Consider the following 22778-nt stretch of genomic DNA (forward strand, 5'->3'; position numbering starts at 1 on the left):
CACAATATAATCACGTCAGTTTCAATTATTTTGGTAATTTATTTCAAAATACCTGTTAAGAAGTATGTCAACAATACAGACAACAGCAAAAAAGGTTCCCCCAGGAGCAGAGAGTTAAAGAAACCCCTACAATGACCCAGTTCCAGTTGAGGGGTGCTGGAGGGAATTGGGTGGGGCCCCCCAGAGCTAAGACACCTGCACTCCTGTCATGGATTCACAGATCGTGCCCACTCATGGCCCCATGCGATCCGTGGGGGGGTGCCCCTTTCAGTGCGACAGCCCTTCTTGGGGGTCCACTCTCTCTTGGGGTCAGGCCCCTCCACCTCCTGGAGCCGCATCTCTCTGAGCCTTAGCACACCTGTCTCTCGCCGTGGGCCCCCTCGGGGAGTCCCCTCGCTCTGGACCCCCAGGGCCTCCACCCCCGAAGGGGATGATGCCACCCTGATCCCTAGACGGAAGCAACTCTCAGCCAGCGTAGAACAGGAGAGTTTATTGAGCGTTGAACACAGCCCAGGAATCTCTCAGGCCTCAGGCCTGGCCTTCCTCGGCCCATCACATCCCAGTCTCCCTGCATCCAGGTGGGCTCTGCCTGGTCCCCCTCTCCAGCCCAGAGCCCCACTGCTTCCCAGCTGGGCATCTGATATACCCAGCCCCAATCCCCGCCTCTGTTCATTGTCTTCTCTCCAGGTAAACAAGGTTGTAAACAGGGTGGCCTGGGCCTCCTCTCCTCTCAGCCCTCCTGTGGCTGGAACTGGCTGGTCAGGTCATTGTGATCCTCTCTTTGTAGCCCATTGTCCTCCCGCTGGACAGAATCAGCTGTGACTCCTGAGCTGCATCTCCGGGTCACCAGTCGCTGGAGTCTCCATCCTCCAGGCCATCGGCCGGGGTCCCAAGTTCCCTCTCCGATCCTCTGTAACAACAAACTCCCTCTCCCCTCACCTCGTTAAACCAGTAACACCCGGGGACACTGAGTCTCACTCCCTCCACATGCAAACCATTGGAACACATGGAAAAACCCAAGAAATTTCCCACTTTGTCACAACTCGCATCCCCCCAGAGCCAGGCCACGCTTCACCCCCTGGCCCAGACACCAGCACCCCCTCCCTGCAGAGCCCACACGCAGGGCACCCCCAGCCCAAAGACCAACACCCCTTCCCCAGAGCCCAGTTGCAGGGCAGCCCCTGGCACAGATATCAGCAACCCCAGAGCCTTTACTCCCTCCACCTTCTTTACTGTCCCACTGGGGGACATGAAGTGGTGCAGCCCTGCCCTTCCCCATCCTTTGCCAGAGCTGGCTGGGTCTGCAAGGCCCTCCCCGTCCCTGGGAGAATGAGGATCAAAGTGCTCCGCTCTGCAGAGTCCAGTGGCCCCTAGTGGCAGTCAGAAATTCTGCAGGGCAACAGGAAATTATGCAAAATTCTGCATTGCGTGGCGGTGCAGAATTCCCCCAAGGAGTAAGAGGCTGCGCATGAGCAGGAGCAGCAGGTGTGGAGGTGACATGGGAGTTGGTTGTGGGAGAAATGCAAGTTGGGTACACAGTTACTGGGAGGCTAAGGATGCTTAGTGAGAGAGTAGGGGGCTTCTCTCAAAGAGTTTTAAACTGGTTTGCTCTATTTTCCCTCTTAACCACAGGGGATATGTGAATTAGGGATTTTCACCCAATAGCAGTATTGCCAACCTCAAGAGGGAGGAGGGAGAAAACTTGTTCATCTTAGCCTCTAAGGATAGAACAAGAAGCAATGGGCTTAAACTGCAGCAAGGGAGGTTTAGGTTGGACGTTAGGAAAAAGTTCCTAACTGTCAGGGTGGTTAAACCCTGGAATAAACTGCCTAGGGAGGTCGTAGAATCTCCATGTCTGGAGATAATTAAGAGTAGGTTAGATAAATGTCTATCAGGGATGGTCTAGACAGTATTTGGTCCTCCCATGAGGGCAGGGGCCTGGACACGATGACCTCTCAAGGTCCCTTCCAGCCCTCCAATCTATGAATCTATGAATCTAAAAGTGATCAAGAATCATAGAAGATCAGGGTTGGAGGAGACCTCAGGAGGTCATCTAGTCCAACCCCCTGCTCAAAACAGGACCGACTCACATCCTCTAAAATCGTGTGATTGGCCCCACAATCAGTGAGATTTTTTTTAAAAAAATCATCATACTCTGTTTTTCAATGTGTCTTTTGCCTTCCGAACTCATTCGTGTGTGTGTGTGTGTGTGTGTGTGTGTGTGTGTGTGTGTGTAATAATGTCTGGTTGAAAAGTCAACCTTTACTGAACACCTGGCCGCTTGAATGGAGGCTGCAAGTAGGCAGGCATACTTCAGGAGAATTCGAAAGGAGAAGATGTAGAAGATGTTGTGTTTGGGCTAGTCTTCAGTAGCAAGAGATTCATTTCAATATAATAGTCGTGCTTCTGGTAATGGTATCTCCTTATGAGGATGGATAGCCCCTCAGAAGTATCCATTCCAAAATGGAGAGCTGCCATAGAGCAGTGGTTCCCCAACTTTAACAACCTATGAACCCCTTTCACTAAAATGTCATCTCACAAACCCCCTCCTAAAAATGAATATTTCCAGGGATTTTCTCCTTTACCTGAGTATAAATTAGAAAAGCAGTGATCTTGGAAATATAAAATTGGTTTTTAAGACATGCTGATTACACACTATGTATTATTAATTATTATTTACCATGACAGTATTTTTATTACATTATGAAAATGGCAACACTCTTCCAAGATCTCACTTTCGTCGCTTGTATCACTTTGAATAAACCTGTTATAATACAAGGCTCGTAGGTTTCATCAAGGAGTATCAGACTGAAACAGCATGAAGGGATTTAAGAAGCCAACTCAGAGTTCCTCCTACACAAGCATTCAGGTCTTGAGCAGTCCAGGCAATCAGCGCTCGTTACAACAAAGCTTAAACTTGTTCTTCATAATAATTTTAAGAACAACACTAGCTGCCTATTTAATTTAAAAAGCAGCAAAAACTATCTACCTCCCTTTGCATTTCTTATAAGGAATCTTGAAGTTTATCGATATGCTTGCTTTGAACTGCTTAGCTCTTGGAAGTCCAGGGGCTCCGGGCTGCCAGCCCTGGGGTCCCTAGGGACAGCTCTGTCTACCATTAGGGAATTTTTTCCCGAGAACCCCCTGTAACATTTCGCGAACCCCCAGGAGTTCACGAACCCCAGTTTGGGAACCACTGCCATAGAGGGAAGGCATCCATGCTGGTTGGAAAAAGGGGAGGATGTATGGGAAGTTCTTGTACACAGGTATAACCTAAGTACTCAGTGGAGAGCTCTGTCATGTAACAAAGTTACAATATGATAGAAAAACCTAATTCACACACACTTAAAAATAGACTGTACAAGGCCTGTAACATGGCAAATGAGCAATGAACAGTGGAGAAACACAAAGCATTCTCTCTGCAGCACGTTTTCCAATGATTTTTGAATAATGAGGTGAGCTGTAAAGATCTTGACACACAAGCAGGGGCGGCTCTAGACATTTCGCCGCCCCAAGCACGGCGTCATGCCGCGGGGGGCACTCTGCCACTCGCCGGTCCCGCGGCTCCGGTGGACCTCCCACAGGCGTGCCTGCAGAGGGTCCGCTGGTCCCGCGGCTCTGGTCCACCAGCGGACCCTCCGCAGGCGTGCTGCCGAAGGCACCCTGTCTGCCGCTCTCCCAGTGACCGGCAGAGCACCCCCCGCAGCATGCCATCCTAAGCACGCGCTTGGCGTGCTGGGGCCTGGAGCCGCCCCTGCACACAAGAAGCTCTTTACAACATCAAACCCCTTTGAGAGCTTTCCTTAGCTCAGTGCAGTAATTACATTCATAATCCCTAAATATGATTTTTTTTTTTAAAAATCAATTCAGTCACATTCAAAGCATTTCAAAAATATTTTAAACCATCTTCCGTTGTTGTCTAATTTTGATAACTACATACATATGTACATGATCCAGTAATTACAATGAATAATTTGGTTTTTAATTAATAATTGTCCAAATAACTAAAAATAAATAATTTTTTAGTTTAAATAGTCTTCTCTTTCGCAGCCTCACCATCCCCCTATCAGTTCAGTCCCCCCCATCGGTCCCCAACCCCTCAGTCCAGCTCCTGGAGCATCACCTCTGCTCCTTTTAGGTTTCCTTACGCCCCTTTCCCAGGCCTTGGGGGGATGTAGTGGGGTCCCCTCTCATCTCCCTTTTGCAGGCTGGGTAGTTAGGGATGGCTCCTTCTGTCCCTTCCCAGGCCAGGTGCTGGAGGAGCAAAGAGCAGAGGTCCTGCCCTGTCCATGTTTCTCACAGGTTGGGAGGAGGGAACGGAGCCAGTGCTGGATCTGCCAGCTTCCAGTATGACCAAACTTTGCAAGGGGGCTCCAGCTTCTTGCATCAGTGCCAGACAGGCTCCAGACCCCTGTGAAATCCCATCACTCACTATAAAATCACAAGCATTGGCAATACTGCAAAAAACAAGCTGCACTTTGCTGCATGATTGCTGGGGGGTGGAGGAGTCCCAGGGTTGTGGTGTCGTTTCCCCTCACTAAGTATCGCTGGTCTGTTACCCACCTCACTACTGGTTCCCTTCTGCCCTTCATCGCTCATAGGAGAAGATAGAGTACGTCTTCCTGATCATCTTTACCATTGAAGCCACACTCAAGATCATCGCCTATGGGTTTCTACTTCACACGGACGCCTACCTCCGAAATGGCTGGAACGTGCTGGACTTTGCCATTGTCTCTTTGGGGTAAAGGAGGGCTGGTTTGGCAGGGTGGGCAGAAGGTTTCTTAGAAAATGTCCTGTTTGTTCTTGGGGCGGGTTGTGAGACCACAGTAGGGACAGCATGACCAGGCCCGACATCTGGAGTTGGAGTTGAAGCCCACTGAAGCCGGTGGGAGCGTTTCTAGTGACTCCCCTTGAAGGAGGCTCACTTGCCTTTTCCCACACGGCACTCCTCTGCCTGAGACGACTCCCCTGAGCTCGCAGCATGCCCCCTCCACTTTACGTCCTCCTTCGAGACCTACAGGTTCTGCACGCGGACTGGCTTTAAATCAGAGCTGGGAGAATAACTGATCTTTCGATTCACTGGCCATGCCGAAAAATGGGAAAAAAGCCGTACCGAACCGTTTGGGCTCGGTCTGAGATGAGGTTATGGTTTAGCTGTGCTGGCAGGGGCCGTGGTGGGAACTTCCCTGGCCCGGCCTGTACAGGGTGAGATTGACTTTCCTTGCTTGGATTTTTTTTTTTTTTACTGTCTCCTTCACCCCTTTCCCTCCCCCTCCATGTTCCTTCTCTCGCCCCCCTCCTCCCCTTTCCTCTCTCTTCCCTGTCCCACTCCCTTCCTCACCCACTCTGGCAGGCTGGTCACGGTGGTTGTGGAGCAGATCAATGTGATGCAGGGCGCACCGCTGACGGGGAAGGGCGGCTTTGACGTCAAAGCCCTGCGAGCCTTCCGCGTGCTGAGACCCCTGCGCCTGGTGTCGGGAGTGCCAAGTGGGTGAAAGCTGCCCGGATGGCAGGTGGCTCGCTGGCGGGAGGCTAGGGTCACGGCAGCTGCAGTAGGCTTCCCCTTCGCACGGGTCTGTGGCCAGCCCCCAGCTGGGTCTCAGCGGAGTGCCAGCTGATCAGCAAAGTCTAGATTGGGGGTGGCCAACTTGAGCCTGAGAAGGAGCCAGAATTGACCAATGTACATTGCCAAAGAGCCACAGTAATATGTCAGCAGCTCCCAATCAGCTCCCCTCACCCCGCTCCCAGCGCCTCCCACCCTCCGACAGCCTCACCAATCAGCACTTCCCCCTCCCTCCCTCCCCGCACCTCCTGATCAGCTGTTTTGTGGCATGCAGGAGGCTCTGAGGGGGAGAGGAGGAGCAAGGACATGGCAGGCTCAGAGGAGGGGGCAGGAAAGGGTTGAGTGGGGGCAGGGCCTGTGGCAGAGCCAGGGGTTGAGCACTGAGCACTCCCCGGCAGATTGGAAAGTTGGCACCTGTAGCTCCAGCCCCAGAGTCGATGCCTATACAAGGAGCTGCATGTTAACTTCTGAAGAGCCGCATGTGGCTCCAGAGCACAGGTTGGCCACCCCTCATCTAGACAGTCCCCATGCTAGTGCCCCTCGCGGAGACATAACCCACCAGGACCCAGCATGCCCCAGTCCCACCATAGCCTGTTGTGAAAGGAGCTGGTGGAGGTCACCCCAGTCTCTAGGAGCCAGATGCCCCCTTCCTGAGACCATCTCCCAAGGAGATGAACTGCGGGGACTCAGCCTTCCCTGATCCTTCTGGTGCAGTGTGAGGGGGCCTGGAGCTTCTGCTACTTGTAATAAGATTGAGAGATTTCAGTCACCAGGGCTTTCCTTCTCGCACACACCCCCTCCTGGGACATGTAAGGACACATGCTGGGGAGGAAGAATGGCCTAGTGGTTAAGACACCGGTGAGAGCTGGGCCCAGGTCCCTCCCTCTCTTCCCTGCTATGTGCTGCGGTGGCGAAGCAGTTCAGTGTGTCTGAGAGACGTAGCCTGCTGCCAATCAGGAGGGGAGGGAGCGTGACCTGTTCCCCTTCTCTCTCTCGGCTGCAGGCCTGCAGGTGGTCCTGAACTCCATCATCAAGGCCATGGTGCCCCTGCTCCACATCGCCCTGCTGGTCCTCTTCATGATCATCATCTACGCCATCGTCGGGCAGGAGCTGTTCAAGGGAAAGATGCACAAGACCTGCTACTACATCGGGACAGGTCTGGAACGTGGGCGACCCTCCCACCAGCTGGGGGGCAGAGTGCAGAAAGGGGAACGTGGCATTGCTGCTGTGGGGTGTGTCTGTGGAGTAAATCCATCGGTGACATAAAGAAGACCAGCCCTGAGTGTCATCACTGGCTCTGCCAGCACAGGAGCAGGGCATGGCTATATGGCGTGGCTGAGAGGTGTATGGCATGGCTGGGAGGTGTATGGCATATCTGGGGGCATTATATGGCTATATGGCATGACTGGGAGGTGTATGGCATGGTTGGGGGCATTATAAGGCTGTATGGCATGGTGGGGAGCTGTATGGCATATCTGGCGGCATTATATGGCTATATGGCATGACAAGGAGATGTATGTCATGGCTGGGGATGTTATATGGCTATATAGCATGGCTGGGAGATGTATTGCATGGCTGAGGTGTTATAAGGCCATATGGCGTGGCTGAGAGGTATATGGCATATCTGGGGGCACTATATGGCTATATAGTGTGGCTGGGAGGTGTATGGTATGGTTGGGGGCATTATAAGGCTATATGGCATGGTGGGGAACTGTATGGCATATCTGGGGGTGTTATATGACTTTTTGGCATGTCTGAGGGTATTACAAGGCTATATGGCCTGACAAGGAGGTGTATGGCATGGCTGCGGATGTTATATGGCTATATGGCATGGCTGGGAGATGTATGGCATGGCTTGGGGTGTTATAAGGCTATACGGCGTGGCTGGGAGGGTTATGGCATGGCTGGGGGCCTTATAGGGCTATATGGTATGGCTAGGAGGTATATTGCACTGCACCAGAGCCCTCCTCTGGTTGGGGCCAGGGTCTGAGGCACATGCAGCAGCAGGAGGGTAACTGTCCTTCTCCTCTGCTCAGCCTGACTTCTGTGCTTTCGTTTCACCCTCAGATGTCATTGCCACAGGGGAAATGGAGAAGCCATCTCCATGTGCCAGCACCGGCCACGGGCATCACTGCACCATGAACGGCACTGAGTGCAGGAGCGGGTGGCCAGGGCCCAACAATGGCATTACCCACTTTGATAATTTTGGCTTTGCCATGCTGACCGTGTACCAGTGCATCACCATGGAGGGATGGACGGAAGTCCTCTATTGGGTAGGTGCAGGCCTCAGGCCTGAGCCTGCTGGCTGTGAGAGAGGAGACGCTGGCACACTCTTTGAACAAGAACATGGCACTAAATGGATTGGGCTTCCCAAAGGGTGGGAATCCCTCTGGGGCAGCGAGCTCCACAGACTCTGCAGCTACTGGATGATGTATCCACGGAGCGATGAGCTCCCAGGGAGAAGGTGACACCCGCCAGTGCAGCAGAGTGTTTGAACCCTGCCTACCCAAGAAAGTCCCTGTCCAAGTGCCGCTGAGATTCTCAAATGAACCCCATCCTTGCCTTAAAAGACAGGAGCCTAGTAGGAGCGAGTCCTGGGATGGCTCCACAGTTCTGGAGCTCAGGTAAAAGTGACCATAAACTTGCCCTCCAAACCACAGAGAACGGTAGGGGAGGAAGGATGGCGTGATGGCTCAGGAACAGGCTGGGAATTGCAGAGCTGAGTTCCAGTCCCGCCTCTGCCTCTGGAGAGCACTTGGTGTGTTGCCCTTCTGGGCATCCTTTGTTCTCAGGAGGAGAAGCAGCCTGAGACACAGGGTGCTGGGCCAGCATCTGATGTTGTATCTAGTGGCTTTTAATACCACCATCTAGCTCTTATACAGTGCTTTTCACCAGTAGATCTTAAAGCATTTCACCATCATTAACTCGCCCCCCCAGGGAGGCAGGCAGGACAGTGCTATTATCCCCATTGCACAGATGGGGAGCTGAGGCCCAGAGGCTAAGTGACTTGCCCAAGGTCACGTGAGGAGCCTGTGGCAGAGTAGGGAACTGGGTTTTCAAAGCCTTAAACCAGTGCCCTAACCACTGGGTTCCTGGGAGGAAGGCTGATCAATGAGTAGGGACAAGTCTGAAACCTGGGAGAACCCGGGTCAATTCCCTGCTCTGCCACAGACTTTCACTGTGACCTCGGGCAAGTCTCTTAGTCGTTCTGTGTCTCAGTTCCCCATGCGTAAAGACTGTGAGGTGCTCAGCTACTCCAGTAATGGGCTTACCTGAGCCAGGTGGATTTGGTTCTCCCCCTGGATCTTCATCTGCCTCTGTCCTGCTCAGGTGAACGACGCCATCGGGAACGAGTGGCCTTGGATCTATTTCGTCAGCCTCATTCTGCTGGGCTCTTTCTTCGTTCTCAACCTGGTGCTGGGCGTGCTCAGCGGGTAAGGTGTGTGGGCTGCACGGTGCCGCCCTCCTTTCTCTCTGTCCCCTTATTGAGTTTGGGGATATGAACAGAAAGCCTGAAGGGAAGGTTTAACTTTTTTTCTTCTCTTTTCTTCTTCCCTTCTTCCTTGGTACCTTGGCTACCAAGGCTATCAAGCCTTGTCTTCCCTTTTCTCTTGGAGCACTCTTTGGATGACTCAGGAATGTGGAGCAGGGGTGCTCTCAGCCCTTAATTGAAGGGGCAGGATGGCAGAATTCTTAACATAAAGAGCTTTTCTCCCCAGCCTTAACAAAACCAGACAATGAACACATTGTAATTATTCGGTTGTATTGTGGTAGCACCTAGTAGCCCCCATCCTGGCCCAGAACAAAAAGACAGTCCCTGCCCCAACGCCAGTTTTAAATAGTCCCTGTAAAATTCCCTTCCCTTCTCAGTTAACCAGGTGTCACTTCCTTGGTCCCTGCAGTGTCACAATCTTACTAGTCCTCAAGTCTTTCAGTGTGGTCAAGACATGAATTAAAGCAAACAGGTAAAATACCACTGAAAACAAACCCACCTGTCCTTTCCAGGCCTGCTTTATCCCTCAGAAAGGAGCAAAAAAAGGCCAAGCCCGATGTTTCCCCCCCTTGATGGGTCACCTTTACTCTGGAGAGCATGGGAAAATGGGCACAGCTTGTAATCTCTCTGCACCCTCCAGCTGTGTGAGCTTCCCTTTAGCTCTGACACTCCGTTATGGTTTCCTCAAGGCTTTCCAGGATCGGATACTCCTGTGTGCCTCAACAGCAGCAGTGGGGCAGCCGTTAGTGCTCCTAATGTTAGCTTGCCCTCTTTACAATCTAGCTGTAGTAGTTGGTTCTGTGGTTTCCTGTGGCAAGGAGTTCCCCAGGATGATAACAAAATGAGGGATAGGGAAGCATTTCCTGTTATTAGGTCTGTATTCCTCCTCCTCCCCTCCCCCCCACCAATTTTGTATTCTATAACAAAGGTAAAAGGCAGGACTGATCCATTCTCAGTCTTCAGTTGAGTTAAAGGAGTAATTCCACTAGCTGGCAGCAGTAGTAGGCTCTTATCCTCTCTGGGGCCTACCCACTAGAATGGGACGTGGCACACACTTGATGAGTGTGTCCCATGAGCAAGGTCTGGATTGAAGCTGCCCGCAGAGCCCCCTCTCCATTGGCCTTATGCCATCCGTCTGGATTTGTTCCAGGGAGTTCACCAAGGAGCGTGAGAAGGCCAAGTCACGGGGCACGTTCCAGAAACTGCGGGAGAAGCAGCAGCTGGAGGAGGATCTGAAGGGCTACATGGACTGGATCACCCATGCCGAAGTCATGGATAGCCACCGGGCCAGGGGAGAAGGTACCATCCTCCCCTGGGCAAAGCCAGGCAGGACGTGCCCAGGCCTGGCTTCCCTCTCACTTCTGGAGAATGGTTAAATCCTCCAGCGGGGGGAGGGGAGGTGTCTGTGGGATGAGTGGGTGGGGGGAGGCGGGGGAAAGGTGTGCACTTGCTCCTAGTTTACTCATTAAGGGAGGCTGCCCCTCTCTTGACATTAACCAGGTTCAAGGATTAGAAGCTGCTTCAGACCCACCAGAGGTGAAGAGTTTTTGGAGAGGAAAGACAGTCTTATGGCATAGGACAGGCCAAGGTCTTGGGAAGCCTGCAGTCTGTTCCTGGCTCTGCCACTGAGTTACTGGGTGACCTCGGGAACGTCACTTCACCAATCCGTGCATCAGTTTCCCCAAGCGTAGCAGGATGTACTAACACTTGCCCATTTGGGGCTGAAATTAGGCATGTTTGCTAAGGGCTTTGAGAACCTTAAGTGGAAGTTGCTCTAGAACAGATTTATTGACCCCCTTCCCTATTGCCTCCCTGGGATGCTGTTATCTGCTTGGATATAATCCCTTGGCTCTTTGTTTACTCTGTGGGGCATTTTACACAGCTGTGGAGCTCTATGTAATGATCACAATTCTGAACTCCATCGCTGGTCCCCTGTTCTCTGTTGCCACCGGTTACACTCCTGTGGTGTCTAGTATCGCTCCGTTTCTTCGCACATTACGATGCCAAAACCCCCCTCCTTCCCAAACTTGTTCTACTGAGCGCAGACATGTCTCTTGGGGAGGTTAGTCTCTCTTAGGGAGTTATTAGATGGGAACCCGTCCTTTGCAGATGTGCTTCTCAGGGTGTACCTACACTGCAATCACTTTCATCTAGCCAGCTCGGTCACCGGAGCGGGTAAAGCCGCAATAGCCCCGTGAGTAATTATGCACTGATTTCACCGCTCCAGTATCGGAGCGTCATAACATTTCTTCCCAGATCTGGACCTTAGCGTCCAAAAGATGGGTGTTAGCATGAAAAGCTCCAAGCTTAGGTACCAGCTTGGACCTGGTATTGCTGCCACCAGCTAGGAATTATACAGTGCCTAGCTCACTGTGGTCTCCCCAAAACCTTCCCTGGGGGACCCTCAGATTCAGATGCCTTGAATCTTACAACAAAGGGAAATAACCCCCTCCCCTTGTTTCCTGGTTACTTCCTCCCAGGCTCCCCTCCCTTGACGACCCTAGGAGATTCCCTGCTTCCAGTCCTGGAAACACAAGTACCGAGAAATCTAATCTCTCTTCCCCCTTACCCAGAGGGTATGCAAAGTCAGGCTTAGTAAATCTAACACAAAGAGATTTTCCCCCTGACTTCTTCCTCCCACCAATTCCCTGGTGAGCTGCAGACTCAATTCCCTGGAGTCCCCACTAAAGAAAAACTCCAACAGGTCTTAAAAAGAAAGCTTTATATAAAAAAGAAAGAAAAAGACATTAAAAATAGTCTCTGTAATAAGGTGACAATATACAGGGTCAATTGCTTAAAGGAAAAAAAAATGAATAAACAGCCTCATTCCAAAAGAATACAATTTAACACATTCCAGCAACTACACACATGTAAATACAAAAGAAAACAATGTAAACCTATTGTCTTACTATCCTTGTACTTACAACTTGGAAACAGAAGATTAGAAAGCCTGGAGATTCCTGTGGTCACTCTCAGAGCCAAAAAAAAAAAAAAAAGACCAAGAACAAAGGACTCACACTCAAAACTTCCCTCCACCCAGATTTGAAAAAGTCTTGTTTCGTGATTGGTCCTCTGGTCAGGTGTTTGGTTCCCTGTGTTAACCCTTTACAGGTAAAAGAACATTAACCCTTAGCTATCTGTTTATGACGCGGAGCTAGCGAGATTAAAGTTCGCTCGGGTGCGTCTGCACAAGCTGCGATCACACCTCCGATTGCAGTGTGGACATTCCTTTAGAGTTCCCCTTCCAGATGTGCTTCTGGGAGGCTCCCCTGTGGGAATCCATTGCCGATGTCCCCATGTGTCTCTTGAGGGGTTCCCCAGCTCACTGAAGATCTCTCTCTTTCATAGGGATGCTGCCATCAGAGGAAGGGGGTTCAGAGACAGAGAGCCTGTATGAAATTGAGGGCATGAACAAATGGATTCTCTTCTTGTGAGTATACACACACACACACACACACACACACACTCTCTGTCTCACTCTCTCTCTTACCTGACCCTGATTCTCCTGCTCTTGGAATCAATCCTGTTGTAAGAGCCCCTATTGGAAGAGTGGGTGTTTTTGTTAGGGGGGATACACCATGTTCACTGCAGCCCACACAAAGGTGGATTGTGTTATGTCCGGCTCTGGAAAAAGGCTAGTTCAGGTGTTATCCCACCTCTTCCTTTGGGGGACCATGCATCAAGCTCCTCTCCCCTATCCCTCCTCCCACCCAGCACACCCCAGGGCTCCGGGAGCTGCGTGAGTGGTGTCAGGAAATCCAAGGTCATTCCGACCAATGAACAGGTGATGCCAGCGCACTCTTTAAGAGGCAGTGTCCTCTCCAGAGCATGCACAGGACCGGCCACCATGCGGAAGGGAAGGCATCTCATGGATACTATGCTGGGCGAGCAGCCAGGACACCTGGGTTCTATTCCTTGGGCAAGTGCCTTAGTTTCACCATCTGTAAAATGGGGATAAATGAAGCACACTTCCCCAGGGCTTTGAGACAATTTGTTCATTAACGCACCAGCGTCTCCTCTTTTACCCTGATGCATCCCCATTTGGCGTGGTGATTGAGTGAGGACTTTGACCCCATCCTGGTAATTGTTTGGGATGGAGGAAAGGTGGTATAGAGGGGCAAAGCGGTATCCCTGCCTGCAGAACCCCTCTCTATGCATTTGTGTGGGTCCCTAGGAGCTGGTGGGCAGGGCACTTTGCAATGACTCTGCCCTCTGGGGCTGGGTGCTGCGTGGGCAGGGAGCCCCGAAGTCACCCTTCTTGGGCCATCTCTCTAGCCGGCAGTGGAGGCGATGGAACCGCCTGTGCCGCAGGAAGTGCCGCGAGGTGGTGAAGTCCAAGTTTTTCTATTGGCTGGTGATCCTGCTCATCTCGCTGAACACCCTGTCAATCGCTTCCGAGCATCACTGGCAGCCCGAGTGGCTGACCCGTGTGCAAGGTGAGCAGGGCGGCCCAGGGCTGGGGAGCCGCTGCCGGTTCAGTGCATCCATGGGCATGCATGCGCACGTGCCTGCCCAGACGTGAACACCCACATAGACACCCACACACCAATGCACACACGTGCATGTGCCTGTGCACCCCACACACGCAAAAGTGCACGTGTACCCCCTTGCCTGCATACAAATGTAGTTTCCTCTCGGTCTTGTGCTTTCCCTCCTGTGCACAGACCCACCTCTTGCTGGGGTGGGGAAGGGAACATTCTGCTGCCGCTGCTCAGGGCTAGGAGCTGGCCAGGTAAGTGTGAGTCAGCCTCCTCTTCCTCCCTGCCGCGCTGCCCCAGGATCATAGGCTGGGGGAGAGGGCGGCAGCAGGGGGCGTAGTGAGAGGGCGGAGGAGGATGTGGTCTCACAAGCAGCCGCTAGTGGCCAGTGGGGGATCTGCCGCCTGGGTCCAGAGCGCTGACCGGCTGGGTTCACTGCTTGCAGATAGCGCCAACCGGGTGCTGCTGGCGCTCTTTGCGGCCGAGATGCTGCTGAAGATGTACGCGCTGGGCCTGCGCCAGTACTTCATGTCTCTCTTCAACCGCTTCGACTGCTTCGTGGTGTGCGTCGGCATCCTGGAGATTATCCTGGTGGAGATCAACGTCATGTCGCCCTTGGGCATCTCCGTCCTGCGGTGCATTCGCCTGCTGAGGATCTTCAAGATAACCAGGTGAGGGCATCTCTCCCCAGGGCCTGGGGTCAGGCAGTACAGGCAGGGGGGCTTGCACTGGAAAGCAGGGCTGTCCTTACCCCTTCTGAGGCCTCAGGCATCACCACAACTATGAGCTGCCAGAGGCTGAAGAAGGGGAACTGGTGATTTCTCTGGCCTCTGTGTGGCCAGGGTCAGGATATCTAGTGTCTGTTTAGAGCTCCGGGAGGGGAGTGAGGTCTACAGGTTACAGCAACGGCCTAGGAGTCAGGACTCCTGGGTTTTACCCCAGCCACAGGAGGGGGGTGGGGTCTAGTGGTTAGAGCAGGGGGCGGGGAGCCAGGACTCCTGGGTTCTCTCCCCGGCTCTGGGAGGGGAGTGAGGTCTAATGGGTCAGAGCAGGGGGCAGGGAGTCAGGACTCCTGGGTTCTCTCCCAGGCTCTGGGAGGGGAGTGGGGTCTAGTGGGTCAGAGAGGGGAGGTGGGGGGCTCGGACATAGAACTCCGGGGCTCTAATCTGACACTGACTCACCCCATCAGCCTCCAGCTGATCAGGCTGTCCTGTGAGTGGTGAGGCAAACCACACTCTGAGTAGTTACCTGCGGCCCTGCTGGAAGGAGGGCATGGAGAGTGCAGGGTCTGAGCCCTCCTGCCATGAGACAAAACAACAGCTCAGCCTGTCCTTTGGGACCCAGAGAAGCTTCTCACAGCTACCCGGAGCAGGATCCTGAGCCCGCTCTGGCAGAGGGGTCCCGGAGACACAACAGAGAATGCCACAGGATTCATGAACCTCACTTGCCTAGGTCGGGATATTTGGTGGCAATAATGAAAATGGGGAGAAGCTGGGCATGGGGTTCACCTGGCCCCCCAGATCTGCCCTCATCACCATAACATCAGAGCAACGGATTCCTTCTCATGCCCCCTGTGCGGCAGGGCAGCATCCTTATTCCTGTTTCATACATGGGGAACGGAGGCACGGAGGGGCTAAGTGCCAGGCCCATGGTCGCACAAGACATCTGTGGCAAAGCTAGGAACTGAGTACTAGGATGTGTTTCCTAGTGGAGAGTGCACTTGAATGGGAATCAGGAGACCTGGCTTCTACTCCCAGCTCTGCCACTGGCCTACTGGGGGACCTGGGGCAAGTTATGTCCCTGCCCAGTGCCTCAGTTTCCCCACCTGTGAGATGGGAACAAGGAACTTGGCATCCTTTGTGAAGTACTTTGAGATCTACTGATAAAAAGCACAACAGAAGAGCGAGGCATTATTCTTATCATCTTCTGTCTAACACCTGGTCCCAGGACCACACAGGAGACATTTGGCCAAGCGGAGATGAGATGATGGGGTGTCCCCCTCGAATGAGCAGGGCATTCCCCTCATCCCCCTGCCCCCCGTTTCTGCTTGTGCCCCAGCAGTGCCCCTTGGTGTAAGCAGCCTGTGTGTCTCTCCTCACCCTAGGTACTGGACCTCTCTGAGCAACCTGGTGGCATCCCTGCTAAACTCGGTCCGCTCCATCGCCTCCCTGCTCCTCCTCCTCTTCCTCTTCATCATCATCTTCTCCCTGCTGGGGATGCAGCTCTTCGGCGGGAAGTATGACTTTGAAGACATGGAGGTGCGGCGCAGCACCTTCGATAACTTCCCCCAGGCACTCATCAGTGTCTTCCAGGTATGGGGCATGGGGTGCAGCGGGCATCAATCCTGCTGATCTAACGCATAGAGGAGGGGCTGGAGTCAGGATACCTGGGTTCTTTTTTGGGCTCTGGGGGCAGTGTGACTTAGTGGTTAGAGCAGGGAACAAGGAGTCAGGACTCCTGGGTTCTGTCTTTCTGGTCCAGTGGAATGGTTCTACCTGACCTGTTCTTTCACTCACCCTGTCTTGCAGATCCTTACTGGAGAAGACTGGAATTCAATCATGTACAATGGGATCATGGCTTATGGAGGACCCTCATTCCCCGGCGTGCTGGTCTGCATTTACTTCATCATCCTCTTTGTCTGTGGGAACTGTATCCTCATTCGAGCCAGTTGGGGAGTAACAGCTGGGTGTTTTCTTGCCTTGTCCGCCACAGTCATGCCTAGGTTCAAGTATACATCAGGGAAAAGCTATGGAGCTGGGTATGGTGTGTTCACACATCATAGTACCAGGAGTGAGGGAAATGGTGAAACAGGAGTGGGGGTTAAAAGGGATGAAAATATCAGTCGGGTAGCGCTCTTGGTCTCATGGCTTCGGATCACACTACTGACACCAATGGAGGTTCGCTGGTGACGGCCAAGAGGCAGCTGTCATGGGTACACAAAGGGCTCGTTGCTGAGCCTGGGGTTCTCCCCATCTGCCTATGTACATTGCTTAGTGTCATCACACAGACTCTCGCTAAGCCCTGGCCATGGAAGGGACTGATTCCTTACATATAGGCATGCTCCCTAAGCTCCTTAGCCCCACCCCCTTTCAGATATCCTGCTCAATGTCTTCCTGGCCATCGCTGTGGACAATCTGGCTGAGGCCGAGAGCCTGACGTCGGCCCAGAAAGCCAAAGCCGAGGAGAAGAAGCGGAGGAAAATGTCCAGGTCAGTGCTGCTCTCTGCTGCTTAAAAGCAGGAACCTCCAAGGGCCCAGGGCTTGCAAATCAGTGTGAACTGCTGATCTTGGGCATCATCTCAGCAACATTCATTGCCATCTGTGCCGTGGCCTCACTCCCCACCTCTCCTTTTCGGTTCCCCATCCAGAAGTTACCCGGAGAAATCCGAGGAGGAAAAGCTCCTGCTGGCCAAGAAGCTGGAGCAGAAAGCCAAGGCCGAAGGAATCCCTACCACTGCCAAGGTCAGTGCCGCAACCCCTCTGAGCTCATCTGGCCAAATGTCTAGGGGAACTTTCCCCAGCAGTTGAGGAGTACGGTACCGAGCAGTAATGTCTTCCCATTATTTGTCCTGTCGTGCATGAAAGGTGGATGGCCATGGGGGGAGAGAGGGAGGGAGATTTCCCCAGGGCCCACGGAATGACTGGGGACAAAATCCTGAGCTTCAGCAGATGCATCTCCAGAGACTTGTAGCAAGACGTCAATTCTGTACACCCTCCAGGCCCGGATCATTCCTCTGACGAGCGAGCCTGCTTTCCCTGCCCCCTCCCGAAACATGTGCGGGGGGACGGGGAGTGGAACTCAGTGGGTACGGGCCCAGAATCAAAGGTCCTGTACCAAAGGACTGTCTTGGTGGAGTTTCCACTCAAGATCTTTCTCCACACACGTGTTCACAGACACACACGTAGGGCCGTCAGAGGCCCTTGTCCAACTGGCCAGTGATCCTGGCTCCCCTGTCTCGTGTTGTTTATTATGAATTATTTCTTTTGTGGTAGCGCCTAGGAGCAGTGGTGGATTAGTCACTGGGCCCGGGGCCCTAGACAACTCGGGGCCCCCCCAGAAAAAATCTGCTGGTGGCAGCGAAAGCCTGGAGCTGTGGCCGCCGGGGGGGTGGGGCTGGAAAGCCCCCACGTACTGGCCCTGTTCCATGGGAGAAGTGCTGGGTGGGGGAATCCCCTCTCCCTCTCCTCCCCCCACAGCAGCCAGACCCTGGTTCCACACAGAGCTTCTTTGGTCTTGGGGCCACAGTGGGGGGGGTTGGGGGGTGGAGAAAGGAGCAAAAGGGGTTGTGGGGCTGCATTAGGGGGGCGGAATGGGGAGGACCCTGGGTGGAACGGGGTGGGCCCCAGGGGAAGGGGCAGAAAGGGGTGCGTCTGTGGGTGGGGCCACAGGCAGAAGGGGTGGGGAAGGCCCCCCACTTGCTCTAGCCCAAGGCCCCAGGGAACCTTAATCCGCCTCTGCCTAGGAGCCTCCGTCGTGGGTCAGAGCCCCATTGTGCCAGGCACTGTACAAACACAGAACAAACAGATGGCTCCTGCCCCAATAGGAGATCGGGGGGGAGCTCTCTCTGCCCCTCGCTGTGCAGCATTGTCCTGCTGGCCTAGAGAAGGCTGGCACATAGAGCCCTGGCAGTGCCACGGGTGGCGACTCCGGGATGCTCAGCTAGTCGCCTCTCTTTCTCCTTCTCAGTTAAAAGTGGACGAGTTTGAATCAAACGTAAATGAGATCAAAGACCCCTACCCTTCTGCTGACTTCCCAGGTAAGGCTCTGGCTTGATCCTTGCCTCCAGCCGGAGAGACTGAGGGAGCGAGGGAAAGGGTTGGGGTGGCTTGCAGAGAGAAATCCCATTGGAGGGCTATGGTCCCAAGAGTGCAGCTCAGCTAGAGGCTTATTATGATGCAAAAAGCCACATGGTTTGTTTCCGGCAGACGCAGAGCTGGAATAAACTCTGTGCTGTTCTCTGCAGCACTTGGTCTGTGTATGAGGGTGGGGGCGTGATCAGGGAGTTCTAGCGCTCTCTGGGGAGGATACCAGTCTCTGCACATGCCTCTTCCATTGCTTGTGGGGTGTTACTTGCTTTACTGAGGGGTGAGTCCCGCTGCCCGCTAGGGAGTGCACTAGGAGACATAAGATGGGGGACCCCCCCCACACACACTAAGAGCAATGGGAGCTGAGTTTGGCCAGGAGGATTTGAAGTCAGGACCTTGGGGGATACCCCAGGGTTTTGTCCTATGGGTCTCTAATGGCAAGCAGCATCTTGCTCCACAGCGGGAGTGTGAGTACACCCAGCGGCTGCAGGGTGCGAGGGGAGCCACAGCCCTTCATCTAACTGTGGTGGCCACACTCTCTCTGCCTGGCATAAAAGGAAACATGGCCAGATGTCAGGTTCCTGATCCCTGCATGGAGGGTCAGAGCTGTTCTGCTGACTCACCCTGCAGCTGGACCATGGGGGTCTCATCATCCCCAACTCCGGATGGTTAAGGAAACAATCCCTCATTGGCTTCCCAGGATGGAGAGGGGCCAAGTAAACCTTCCCTACCTCTAAGTTTCAGGTTCTGCTAGTTTTTTTTTCTTTTGGCTGCTGCTAAGTGAATGACCCCAACATGCGAACTCAAAGTTTCCCTCCCTCTGGCTGCTCCACAGGTGATGATGAGGAAGATGAGCCCGAAATCCCCCTGAGCCCTCGGCCACGCCCCCTGGCAGAGCTGCAGCTCAAGGAGAAAGCAGTGCCCATGCCCGAAGCCAGCGCCTTCTTCATCTTCAGCCCAACCAACAGGTAGGTGCTGCTTCTCCTCCCATCTGTCAGAAACCCAGCAGTGATCAGAGAGGATAGAACCTGGGACCTCCCGACTGAGCTACAAAGTAACACCTTTAGCTGTAATGGGCATTTACAGCCTCTGGAGCCAGCTGTGCCCACAGCAGAAGCATGCCAGGTACACAGAATGAGGGGTGCCACTCCCAAGACTCAGGCAGGGATCTCTCCAGCTGCACCACTCCCCAAGCTCTAACGTGGGCTGTCACTCAGCCCCTTGGAGCTGACAATGCTTTGACTGCCTGCCTCCCCTCTCTCCCTTCCCCAGGATCCGAGTGCTGTGCCACCGAATTGTCAATGCCACCTGGTTCACCAACTTCATCCTGCTCTTCATCCTGCTCAGCAGCGTCTCCCTGGCAGCTGAGGATCCCATCCGGCCTGAGTCCTTCAGGAACCAGGTGCCCAGGTTGGGCTGTTGGGGAAAGCAGTTTGAGCCACCAGAAACGTGCAGCTTCAGGGGAGCTGCTTGCCAGGCTATTGCCTCGTGCCCAAGGAGAGTTTGGAATAGCGGCCTGGGAATCAGGACAGCTGGGTTCTCTTCCTGGCTCTTAGAGGGAAGGGCTGTCTAGTGGTTAGATCAGGGGATTTGGAGACAGAACCCCTGGGTTCTATTCCTGGCTATAGCAGGGAAAAGGGGGATCTCATGGTTAGAGGAGGAAATTCTGACTCCAGACTCCTGGGTTTTGTGCTTGGCTCTGCAAGGAGAGTTGGGTAGTTCTAGAACAATGGTTCAGCATGCTTGTGTCCAAGGAGAGTTTAGTGCAGGGGATGAGGAATCAGGAGTCCTGGGTTCTTTTCCTGGCTCTGGAAGGAAAGCCTGTTCCAGGGCTACAGCAGGGGATTCTGGGTTCTCATTCCAGCCCTGGCACTAACTTTACTTTGTGGCCTTGGGCACGTCACTTCCTCTCTGTGCCTCATCATTCCAGTCTGTAGCAGAGGGATAATAAAGCTGCCCTGTGAGGTTAAATTATAGACTCATAGGTCAGAAGGGACCAATCTGATCATCTAGTCTGACCTCCTGCACAAGGCAGGCCACAGAACCCCACCCATCCAATTTTATAACAACCCCTATCCCAGGACCGAGTTATTGAAATCCTCAAAAATGGTTTGAAGACCTCAAGCTGCAGAGACACCACCAGCAAGCGACCCGTGCCCCACGCTGCAGGGGAAGGCGAAAAACCTCCAGGGCACCTGCCAATCCGCCCTGGAGGAAAATTCCTTCCCTACCCCAAATATGGCGATCAGCTAAACCCTGAGCATGTGGGCAAGAGTCACCAGCTAGCACCCAAGAAGGAATTCTCCGCAGCAACTCAGTACCCATCGCAAATTCATTCCCTGCTGGGAGTTGCTCGGCCCCTGTCATGCAGGGAACGGTAGGGATGCCCGCAGAGCAGTCCATTGCCCTGTGAAGCACTCGGAGACCCCACGAGTGTGGATGGAGTTATTCATCAGAACTCCATGGCTGGAGGTGGGCCACTGGGCAGGGTGCAGAGGTGACACCGAGCATTCGCGCTCTCAGGTGCTCAGCTGGCTGGTTCTTGCTCACGTGCTCAGGGTCCAACCAATCACCATATTTGGGGTCAGGAAGGAGTTTTCCCCCAGGTCACACCGGCTGGCATCTTGGGGCTGGGTGGTTTTGCCTTCCTCTGGGGCACAGATCACTTACAAGGACCAGCTGGGTATGTCTCAGTAAAACAAATCCCTGCCATTGCAGGGGCCTGAGCCATTGGTGGGCCCCTCGATCACTGGACTGCTGGCTCAGGTTTCCATGGAAACCTCAGCAGCATGGGGCACACAGCTGAGGTAAAATGGGACTGCTCTAAAAAACTGGAATCAGGACTCCTGGCCTCTGCCCCTAGCACTGCCATGAACTGCCTGTGTGATCACTGGTAAGTCACTTAACATCACCCTGTGCCTCAGTTTCCCCACCTTTAAATTGTCTTGGATTGTAATACTTTGGATGTACAGAGCCTTTCATCTGAGGACCCCAAGCACTGTCACTAACCTTGTTTTACACATAGGGAAACTGAGGCCCAGAGAGGGGAAATTACTTGCCCAAGGTCACCCAGCTAGATGCTTACAGAGCTGGGAAAAGAACCCAGGAATCCTGACACCTTAGGCCATGTCCTTTCCCAGAGCCAGGAATTGAACCCAGGAGTCCTGACCCTAAATCGCCAGCATTAACCACTAGAACACTGACTGATGAGGCCACATCTGGAGTATTGTGTCCAGTTTTGAGCCCCCCACTACAGAAAGGATGTGGACAAATTGGAGAGAGTCCAGCGGAGGCCAATGAAAATGATCAGGGGGCTGGGGCACATGACTTAGGAGGAGAAGCTGAGGGAACTGGGCTTATTTAGTCTGCAGAAAAGAAGAGTAAGGTAGGATTTGATAGCAGCCTTCAACTACCTGAAGGGGGGTTCCAAAGAGGATGGAGCTTGGCTGTTCTCAGTGATGGCAGATGACAGAACAAGAAGCAATGGTCTCAAGTTGCAGGGGGGGAGATCTAGGTTGGATATTAGGAAAAACTATTTCACTAGGAGGGTGGTGAAGCACTGGAATGGGTTACCTAGGGAGGTGGTGGAGTCTCCTTCCTTAGAGGTTTTGAGGATCAGGCTTGAGAAAGCCCTGGCTGGGATGATTTAGTTGGGGTTGTTCCTGCTTTGAGCAGGGGGTTGGACTTGATGACCTCCTGAGGTCTCTTCTAACCCTAATCTTCTATGTTTCTATGAACACTCTCCCCTCTCAAAGATGGGAACAGTAGCTAGGAATCCTGGCTCCCGGGCTCTAACCTTTGGTCTGCTGTGCTCTGCCAAGGATAATCCTTTCCTAAGTGCTGTGGGACGGGGAGGCTTAATTCATTAGTGTTGTAAAGATGTTGGTGCGAAAGGAGCAGTCACAATGCAAAGCATGTATGTATTATTGTTGTATTTATTATTAGCACCAGGTGTGCAGTTTCCATTCGGCGAGGCAGCGTGCCGTCTGTCTGCCAAAGCTCCCGGGTGTCGGACGTTCAAATAACATCTGGTCTCCCGAGTTATCAAAACCTCTGCTGATTTTTATCTTCAGGTTCTGGGATATTTTGACATGGGCTTCACCTCTGTGTTCACAGTTGAAATAGTCCTGAAGGTGAGTCGCACCCCATCTTTCTGGAGACGGTGTGTAATGGGGTGATGCCAGCGGCGAGGGGGAGCCGCTGATTGGGGCAGAGCACAGGCAGGTGTCAGCAGTGGCTGCAGTGAATGGGGAATTTTTGATTGAGGCTGCTGCTGCACACAGACAGACACTGGGGGTTCGCTGGCCAGCCTGTGCCACTTACTATCACCACTTAGGCGGCCTCCTCAGTACAGTTGGTCAGAACATTTTCCTCAAAAAGTTTTTCGTTAGTTTCTCCGAAGCGGAAATTTGTCATGAAATTGTTTTGATTTTGACAAA

The 22778-nt window shown here is 53.2% G+C and overlaps 1 protein-coding gene across 2 annotated transcripts in view; it reads left to right on the plus strand.

Moving 5' to 3' along the window:
* Positions 1 to 22778, plus strand: part of CACNA1S (calcium voltage-gated channel subunit alpha1 S) — a 111464-nt gene that overhangs the window by 22183 nt on the left and 66503 nt on the right. For both annotated transcript variants that reach the window (XM_050956069.1, XM_050956070.1), the window contains exons 3-19: positions 4602 to 4741; positions 5354 to 5487; positions 6567 to 6719; positions 7631 to 7836; positions 8894 to 8997; positions 10207 to 10355; positions 12405 to 12486; positions 13332 to 13492; positions 13980 to 14205; positions 15639 to 15846; positions 16063 to 16183; positions 16628 to 16742; positions 16902 to 16995; positions 18221 to 18290; positions 19175 to 19307; positions 19612 to 19741; positions 22413 to 22472. In XM_050956069.1, the coding sequence (XP_050812026.1) occupies positions 4602 to 4741; positions 5354 to 5487; positions 6567 to 6719; positions 7631 to 7836; positions 8894 to 8997; positions 10207 to 10355; positions 12405 to 12486; positions 13332 to 13492; positions 13980 to 14205; positions 15639 to 15846; positions 16063 to 16183; positions 16628 to 16742; positions 16902 to 16995; positions 18221 to 18290; positions 19175 to 19307; positions 19612 to 19741; positions 22413 to 22472 (2286 nt within the window). The remainder of the gene's footprint in view (positions 1 to 4601; positions 4742 to 5353; positions 5488 to 6566; positions 6720 to 7630; positions 7837 to 8893; positions 8998 to 10206; positions 10356 to 12404; positions 12487 to 13331; positions 13493 to 13979; positions 14206 to 15638; positions 15847 to 16062; positions 16184 to 16627; positions 16743 to 16901; positions 16996 to 18220; positions 18291 to 19174; positions 19308 to 19611; positions 19742 to 22412; positions 22473 to 22778) is intronic.

The sequence above is a fragment of the Gopherus flavomarginatus genome, chromosome 5 (genome assembly GCF_025201925.1).
Source record: "Gopherus flavomarginatus isolate rGopFla2 chromosome 5, rGopFla2.mat.asm, whole genome shotgun sequence".
Taxonomy (NCBI): Eukaryota; Metazoa; Chordata; order Testudines; family Testudinidae; genus Gopherus; species Gopherus flavomarginatus.